The sequence below is a fragment of the Plectrocnemia conspersa genome, unplaced genomic scaffold (genome assembly GCF_051122295.1).
Source record: "Plectrocnemia conspersa isolate PC_06_02 unplaced genomic scaffold, ASM5112229v1 ptg000012l, whole genome shotgun sequence".
In the NCBI taxonomy this organism is placed as follows: Eukaryota; Metazoa; Arthropoda; class Insecta; order Trichoptera; family Polycentropodidae; genus Plectrocnemia; species Plectrocnemia conspersa.
The window spans coordinates 29,105,390-29,114,951 of record NW_028277176.1 but is presented as its reverse complement, the minus strand read 5'-3'; the positions used below and the strand labels follow the sequence as shown (position 1 = coordinate 29,114,951).

Below are 9,562 nucleotides of genomic sequence, written 5' to 3'. Positions count from 1 at the left end.
GTGCATAGTTTTATGGTTCACAATTATTTTTCAGAAGACATGAGCGATTAATAAGATGACTTTACGCCGAAATGGAACCAAACTTATTCAGTTAAATAACCGCCTGCATCATAATGATTGTTACGCGATCGCCATGACAAATCCCAGAATATCACAAGATAAAAAATACGTTTTATTAGCGTTTAGGTGGTTTGATCCACATTAACTTTCAATCCTCGTACCGAATATAAAAAATTTGTATAACATGTTTACGGTTAACACGTACCTGCATTTGCAATTCGAATAATTATATTAAATCGGTAAATCAATTGAAAATACTTTTATCACCAGATGTCATTGCGTTATCGACCATATTTTTTATTTTATATGCATTATTTTAATTATATTGTATGATTAATCATTGTAAGCTCTTAAACTTAAAAAATAACATTATACACGCATTCGATAGTGAGCCTTGTGTATTTTGTTTATTTATGTACATGGTAACCATTTTCTAAGATCATGTGTCTCCAAGGAAATTTAAAATATTTAAATTATTTTTTCTGATTGGTCGAAACTTTTTAGTACTACGGTTATGCAATAATAGGCTTTATGTATATGGAAATAGATACTATTATTCCATAGCAGATAGCCCTGATTACACTTAAATTAATTATATATAAAAATAAATAAATTATTAGCTCCACTACCTCCTCACCTATTCTATACTCCTGGTAGATTATGACAAAAAACCCGTACAATAACGGTAGTTTGAAGCGGTTTTTTTTTCTGAATATGCTTTGACGCGACTCTTGAGGTGCATAATTTGCAATCCAAGCATAATTTGCAGGAATTGAAACAAATATTTTTCCTAATAATTAAAATAATTATTAGCTAATTAATTGTTAGCTACCTTCTCACTCATATGCACTCCTGGTAGATTATGACAAAAAACCCATACAAAACCGTTTCCTGCGTCACAAAATGCTAGTTTGAGCCGATAATTTTTTAGCATATGCTTCGACGCTACTTTTGTGATTGCAGGAATTAAAAAAAAAACACTTTTTGAAATAATTAAAGCAATAAATTAATTGTCTACTTCACGGATGGACTAATGAGAGATCCGCTAAGGTGCTGCCATTCTCCGCCGTCACGTCAGTGTTATCAGAATGCCACCTAATGAATAAATAGGTCTTCACAATAAAATATTTAATTTATCATAAAATCAATTTAACCTAAAAGTAATATTTTAAGTTGAAAGTTAAGTTAAACAGCAACGTGCTACTGCAATAGGTCAAGACAAGAGACTAAAAATATTGAAATAAAATAACAGAATGAATAAGAGCAATTATAATGAATACATAATGAATGACGAGCAGTGTTTTAGTGGTCTAAAACATTTTTATATCTATTATATTTAATTTACATTATTGCATAAAAAAAGTAGTGAGTTTAAAAATAATAAAATGTCTTTAATCAATCTCATAGTATTTTTTTATTATTATATTTTACTTTTAACTGTATTTTGTATTTATTTCTGAATTTATACACAATTTATTCTCTTAGTCTTGTCTGTATCTCTGTTTTTCAGTATCTGTCTTTGTTAAAAACGTATTATGATTTGTCAGTATATGTATAATTCATACTATGTTAGCAAGGAGATCAAGAGACGAGTAGTGTCAGCAAATAAATACTATTTCAGCCTCATAAAACAAATCAAGTCGCGAATATACGAAACAATCGGGAGCTCTATAACCTCTTCCAAGAAGAGTGTCTCCACCTTCATCAGAATTGGAAGACACCAGGAAGGAAGTTGAAAGGAAAATATTATTGTAGCCGGTGTATGTTCGGATTATATGCAGTTTAAAAAGTGGGATAGCGAACCTAACTTAACCGGCGAACGGTTGATGATGCTCGATTTATATTAAGTTAAAAAATATGGAAGTGTACCTAGCCAATCAATGACCGGTATATATGAAGTTTAGTCGTTTGATCGCCATCGGTGTTCTCCTCTCCATACTGTTAATCTTTCAACATCCCGACTTCGCGGCTTCCACCCTCTTGAATTCGCATCATATAAAATTAATATATGCATGTTTTTATTGCTTTACAGCGAATCGCTTAGGTCAGCGCATCAGCGCGACAAATAATATCAGATTATATTATTTAACAATATTGTTTGATAGTTTTAAGTGAATAGATAATACGTCTTTATTTGGTATCACGGCGCCTCAGGCGATCGCCTGTACTGCCTGCCCCTCGGCCTGGCCATGTGTACAACATTTCTTCCATCTGCTTAAGACTTCCCAATGGTTATGGATAATGTTTGGTGACTATATTTGATATAATTTAATACGTTTTTTATCTGTCAATGATTTACCTTAATATATTGTATTTTTAACAATATATTCGATTTTTGCTGTCGTGAAAATTTATGTTAATAACATTTAAGACATTTTCACATAATAGACGTGTATTTATATGTATTTATTTATGGCCAAAACTTAGCGGCACTCCGGTAACACCACCGTAACGGACACTCTTCTTGTGGCAACTCGCACGCCGGTGCGAGTCCGCATCCCGTTCACTTCTTAAACACCGTGTAACTTAAAATTTCAATAAAAATACTACTGCAGTGGCTCAATTTGTGTCTAATTGCCATCAGGCACATCCCGTCGCCAGAGACGTGCTAAAAATTGTGACAAAAATATAGGGGGGGGGGCAAATAGAAGTTTCGCCCCCGGGCGCAAACTCAATATAAATTCTGACCGTATTAAAATACTGACCCCAAAAATATCAATGGACGCTAAAAAAATATAAAAGGTCATCTTCGAAATTTTTGTTCAAGAACAAAGGACAAAAATTTTAAGGATGTGGGTCACCTTACTTTTTAAGTCACGCAGCAGGAGCACCAATGATATAGTTCTAAAAAAAGAAGTTCCGGAACGCTACTTCCTTTTAGGAGTATTAAATGAGATCTGTTTATGTGAACCTGGAGATGAATATCTTGGTTATTTTATTTGTTTAGTTGTGCTGTTTGTAAATGTGACTATTCAATTAAGCTCAAATAAATTTTCCTAATCTTCTAACAAATCGTACCAGAACTCATTCCGGGAATGAAAAAAATACTGGAACGACGTTCCAGATCGAAATTCAGTTATATGCTTAGTTAATACCTAGATATTTAACCTTGATCATCATTAAGAGGTGTAGGCAAAGGTTGCGTACAAATATGAATAAATTTTTATACTTACCAACAGATGTCTTCATTGTCATTCTAATATAAATATTATTTTGAATTTTTATACTCAGGTTATAAGTCCTCTAACTGTAATAAATTTAGCACATAATTGAAAGCAGCAAAAATAATATTATTGACTGCTTAATCGATATTATATCTTTGCTCAAAATTATTGTTCTTGATAGAATTATGAAAGATATTCCCCATGAGCTGTATTAGCTAATTATTAGATCATTTTCAATATCAGATATGTACGACTTTAATTAATCATTACAATATTTATCCGCGAGATTAGGAAAATCTAGGTAAACCAAATTCGTAATGATAATTATATAATAATCACCGATTCCAATCTCCCAGACACGATAGAAATTTAAGAACACTCCATATGGGATTCGAACCCAAGTCTTTTGACTGAAAAATATTATTTTAAATAGATCTATAATGTTCTAATTTTTGCAAATTAACAAATTCGTCCTTTATCTATTTTAAATTACGAATGAAATATTTCAATATGTATTGTCTACATATTTATTTTAAATATTTGTATTACTTACCTATTTTACATGCAAAAATGTAATTCAAATGAAACACATAAATTTAAATCATGAATTTATTGACAAATAAAATATAACCTTGTAATAAGATGGATGATTAAGAGTCGATATTACAAACATTTATTTTTCATTAAAACTATTTTTACTGAAATGGCAATTGAAATAGTAACACCTTTTCAATTAAAATATAAATAGGTCATAACAGTCTCAAATTAATATAATGAAATAAAACAAGCATTTGTACAGCGTTATTGTGATTTATTGGATAATAAGGAACATTTTAGGTATGTAAGCTATGTTTGGACAGTTTATTTACATACTGTATAGACAATAAATTCAATACATATGAAATAGTTTTTAATATCAAAACCCGATTTATTACACATAGATAGTTCCATCAGTATCATCAATTCTCTATCATCGTTCGGAAATTCATTACTTACGCAATTAAAAAACATTATTCACATAATTCTCTTATTTATACATATATTTTATTTATATATTTATATACGTGTATTTATAAAATAATACTATACTTAAATACATGCTTTATGTACAAAAGCAGAGCAGTGATCTATAAGTTATATGATATGAAACTAGTTAGTATGAGTTACAAACTGAAAACTTACACTATATATATATATATATATATATATTTATATAAAAAAATTATAGATAATCAATAATTGAACCTAAATTAAAAAAAAATATATCCCAAAGATACAAACTTCAGACAAAAAAGTTTCCATTTTAACAAATCTAAAATAATAAATAATTAAAATATTGAATTATTCACATAAGAGGTGTGATTAAATTATTATATATAGCGTATCATATATATGTGTATATATAAAGTAAATCAAATAAAACTTAAGAACGAAAGAATACATATATATATAAAGAAGAAAAAAATGTTACAGTAAGTCAGGGGTAGCTAATCGCTTTACATTACGGCAAACGTATTTTGAAATCGTTCTATTATTCGTAGTTATTTTAAAAAATACATACTATTTTAAAGACTTTCGCACAGCCATAATGACTTTAAAAAAGAAAAAGAAAACATTTCAAGTCGTCGCCAGCTGGCCAGCCGAGTTAGGGTAAATCATACTTTACACAAAATTAAAGACGAACCGTTATTGTTAATAAACGTGTTCAAAAATGGTTATTTTAGATAACGTAGCGTTTAGAATAATATCACATCCGAGAAGTCACTCGACCGAATTACATTTAGTCTACAAGTTCGGTTAAAAAGAAGCAGAGTCGGCGTTTTAAAGATTGTCATTTCGAAACGCTTCTTACTCCCTGAAGCGTTTTTTATTTATGGAATGCCGATTTTGATTTTGATCATCGGAAACATGCGTGCAACATTTATTCGAAGCACCGAAAAGTGAATTTTAGTTCGGGAGTAAAAATCTAATAAAAACGGAACATTCTAATCATGTCGTAGCTTTAGCGTTATATTTATATATAATACACCTTCGACTAAAGTTTTACAATAAAGTAGACAATATTGCTTCGCTCGTTTTGCGCTCACATCTCTATATTATAACCGTAGTATCTATTCCGGTGTTTTCACTACGAGTGTCGAATAACTTGCACATTATTAAATCTTTTCTGGAGTATATACATTATGTGATTACTATCGTTGTCGGTTATTTAACACTCATCGTAAAAATCACCGATTTACGCATAGTCAAATTCGCATGAAGTTGGTTAAAAATTTTGTTTGATGGTTTAAAAAACAAAGGTTAAAAACGCTAATAATACAGGTGGAGTATGCGCGTGATTATAAAAAACGATATAAACGAGCGAGCGTACGACGAGTTGGACGACAGTCAATTTTCCAGTCTTTCGCATGCGAAGAAATGTCTTCTTCGGAGAGATTCCCTCGCAGATAACAGCCACACACTCACCGCCGATGTCCTTTGTACGCACTTTGTAAAAAAATAGATGCCTTATAAACTATGACCTAGTCGACTAGACTCGCGCGGTCTCGACATACACAATAGCACCGGTTCTCCCGCGTCTCAGAGGACTCGCTCGTCCCCGCCGTCGATGAGACGATCAATTTGCAAGGCGTCGCGCCGAGCGACGAGGGGCCGGGGGCTTAGGACACGGGACCGGCCGGAGGGCTGGCCGCCGGAGGCGGAGCGCTCAACTGTGCCAGCGTCTCCTGTGTGGCGCTGGCGCGGAGGATGCTGTTCTCCATCTCGAGCTGGCTAATTTTATCCATCAGCTCGGCGATGCGCTCCTTGAGCACCTCCACCTCCTCGCGCACGGCGAACATCAAATGGCTCTTGACGAGATCCTGAAAGGAAAAAAAGTAATGTTAGTAAAATATGTATATATAGAAAAAAAACACCAACATGTTGTTCCGACACTACTCAACTTAATTGCACTATTTGGTTCGGTATTAACTACTTGAGCACGGGTCCCGCACATTTGCGGGATTTTCAAAGATGGAATCATTATTTCTATTGTTAAATTTTATTAGTATCAACAAAAAAAAAATTTTTTGTCGAATATTTATTATTTATCTACGAAAATAAAGAAGTAAAAAATATTGGATTTTTGAACAACTTTTAAAAAATAATTCAGGCATGAAGTGATTAACTTTACACTTACGCAAATGCCAATTGGAATATAAAAATCTAAATAAAACATATTTAGATCAATCACTATTTAATAAAAACACTTGAATCCTGGCTTTCTACTTTTTAATCGATAGTAGTAGATCTCACTATTTTTTACTCCAAGGCATCGCAATACCGTTAAACGTTGGAAAAAAAAGAAAAACACGAGTACAATCCACAAAATGCTAACCTCAGGATTAGTGACTACGACGTAGCACGCGTCGCGTTGACCGCGCTGCCTGATCTCGTAGAGGCAGGGGTCGGACGAGGTGACCGTGTCGAGCATTGTTGCGAGAGCGTGTACGAACAGAGCAGAACAGAAGCAGCGACCGCTATCGTGACGTCGTACGTGCACGTCCGAAATCGGCCGAACGCAGAAGCGGCAGTGCGAGCTGTAAGCGCGTCGATCGGCGACTGTCCGTCTGCTGCGTGCGGCCCGAGCTTATAAATCGGAGTCGACTGAGGCGTCGGAAACGCGCGATCCGCGAGCCGATTCAAGGTCCGACTGATAATCGTCGGACACCAGGAAAACGCATAGCGAAAAGGTCCGACTGCATTCAGGAAAAATGCACAACAAAAAGGTCGCGACTCGTTTCACATAATATAATAATTAAAAAATTCTCGATAGTTTTTTATTATAATATTTTACAACACTCAAAGTAGATGTGTGGAATGAGGATGTTATGACAACTAATTCGTGTCTTAGCGATTAAGTACATAAAGGACGATAAAATCAAGGCAAGAATTATTGTAATGATATGCTTTATATCCGTTAAAAACAAAGATTAACTAGAAAATTATATGATAAGTTATCATTATTGGTGATTAAAATCATATTAATTGTATTATACACATGTCCTTTGATTTATGCCAAGAAACTTTAAAATACATTAGAAAAGTCCATTCGGGATATTCCCGGATTTAACAATTCATAATTGTCCGGGAAAATTCCCGAATTACCAAAATAGTATTATTTTGTTATGTAATTTCCACTATAAAGTGAAAAAAAATATAATTGCATTTTACATTTTTCTTACAAAATCAGAGTGCTCACTAAAATGGATTTCTTGTGATCGGTTGTTCGCCGGGAGGGATGTATTTTAAAGCATAAAAATAATTGGGCGTTTTTGAAATCAAAAAATCTGACGATTAATCACACGGTTAAAAAAATATTTGAAAACTGGTTTTCAAACGTTAAACTGAAATTAGATAATAATGCAGTTATAGTTAAATTTGTATTATTTATTACAAATTTTGCTTTGGCGTGTTATTTAAATTATTAGTATTTATTTTAAGAAATTGTTTTATTTGTTCTTAGCAACCACGTGAATTCTGCGTGTATTTATTTTTTCCCACTGACTCCGCTCGGGAGAAATACTAACTCCAATACAATATGTAGTACTACGGGGGGTGGGTCCCGCTCATCCGGCCGTCAAAAGCTGGGTGCCCGCCCACTGGGTTGGACTCGTAGGGCCCAAGTACTGTCAACGGCACTGGTACACGCAACGGATGTTAAGTAGTTATACTCCTGCCCACTGACTCGAAACAAGTTTTTAATAAAAAAAATCTTGAATTTCTCGCTGCGCGGCTGAGCTACATTTTATAAAATAGAATAGATTTGCTGAGCGACACAATGAAACGCATAATTTCTACCACGAAAAAAAGTTTACTTTTTGAGTTCCGTTGTAACATGACAGGCGTGATCCTAATGCGTTACAACGAGGTAAATTAATCAGTTTACAACCAACACTTTAAAACCGTTTACATGCCACGGTATATTTCGTATTACACGATTTTTTTAATTAAAAATAAAGTACATTTTGACAGTATATGCAGCTGTCAAAAATCATGTGCTAGGGTTGTCACAACAAAACAATATTAAATTAATTTTTGATTTATTAGCAACTAACATTTTTATGCAAAGTAAAAATACATATTTTGCATAAATTATAAACAACAATAAAACATTTTTTGCATGTCACTCATCTAACGCGTGAAAGTTGATCGAGAAGTATGTTGTATTTAATACTAGAAATAAAGACAATTTAAGGATGGTTGGTTATAAGAAAATGAATACAGCCAGGGGAATATTGTACGGAGGTGCGAATTTTTATGATAATAATCCTAGGATAATCCGCAAAAATAAAAATGTAGCGGTTTCCTTAATGGAATAAAGAAAACACCTTCGTGCATTAAGAAATAACTTACAATAATAAAGTATTTTTTATGTTCTGTTTATGTTTATATGTATGCTTTGATTAAATTTGTTTAGAGTATAAACAACTAGCTATATTAGCTAAATAAATAAGTATCATATTACAAAGGCGCAAGCCGGAGGAACACCCCTTTGAGAAACAAAAACGGAATTAATTTACTTTTTTGAATATCATGACGTCAACAGCAATCCATTAGCAATTATTTGGATGTTAAACAACGAAAAGTCATTATTTGTTCTTTAGTATCAAAAGTGCTTATCCACAGCTACACAATATTGTTTTTGTTTTATTATTTTGTATGATGTTATCAGTTTTTATGTCGATGGCTGTTGTTATAAACAACATAAAAATATGAAGATAAATTTCGCGAACCAAAAGAGGCGCAATTGAGCTGTAAATAATGTAGTGGTACATTGAATACAAAATGGACTACCTACGCTGTTATAATACACAAAAAGCTGTGAAATAATACACATTTGTGTTTATAGTTTTTTATGTTTTTAGAAATTAAAAACTTCAACATATTCTAATACAGATAATAATGAATACTTAACGAATAGTTAAAAATACAGTCGAATAGATTTGGTGTTACAGTATTGGCAATATACGATATATAATTCACTAGATATTATTTTTTTATTTTCGAATGTAGCTCTTATGCTTATTAAATTTGGCAACGACTAAACTATATTGATATTACATGTTTAATTTTTCAGCGTCATTCGTTATTCAAAACTAAACTGAACAATTTTATATTATTTTTCTACAACACGGGAATTCAAATTCTGTTAAGTGTTTATATGATTAACCCGCCGTTGGTCGCACGGCGGCGCAGCGCTCACCCTATCGGGTTTTTTGATGCCGTTTTTTTTGTATGAAACATATTAACTTGCGGGTCCCTCTACTTTTCAAGAATTATGTTTTCTTCAATATTGC

At 32.8% G+C, this 9,562-nt stretch overlaps 1 protein-coding gene across 4 annotated transcripts in view; it reads right to left on the bottom strand.

Annotated features, from left to right (window-relative positions):
- Positions 1-5,115: 5,115 nt before the first annotated feature.
- The window catches only part of LOC148228875 (uncharacterized), a 113,135-nt gene continuing 108,688 nt past the window's right edge, over positions 5,116-9,562 (bottom strand). For all 4 annotated transcript variants that reach the window (XM_088200758.1, XM_088200760.1, XM_088200759.1 and 1 more), the window contains one exon: positions 5,116-6,085. In XM_088200758.1, coding sequence (XP_088056884.1) covers positions 5,885-6,085 — 201 coding nt within the window. In that variant the 3' untranslated portion in view covers positions 5,116-5,884. The remainder of the gene's footprint in view (positions 6,086-9,562) is intronic.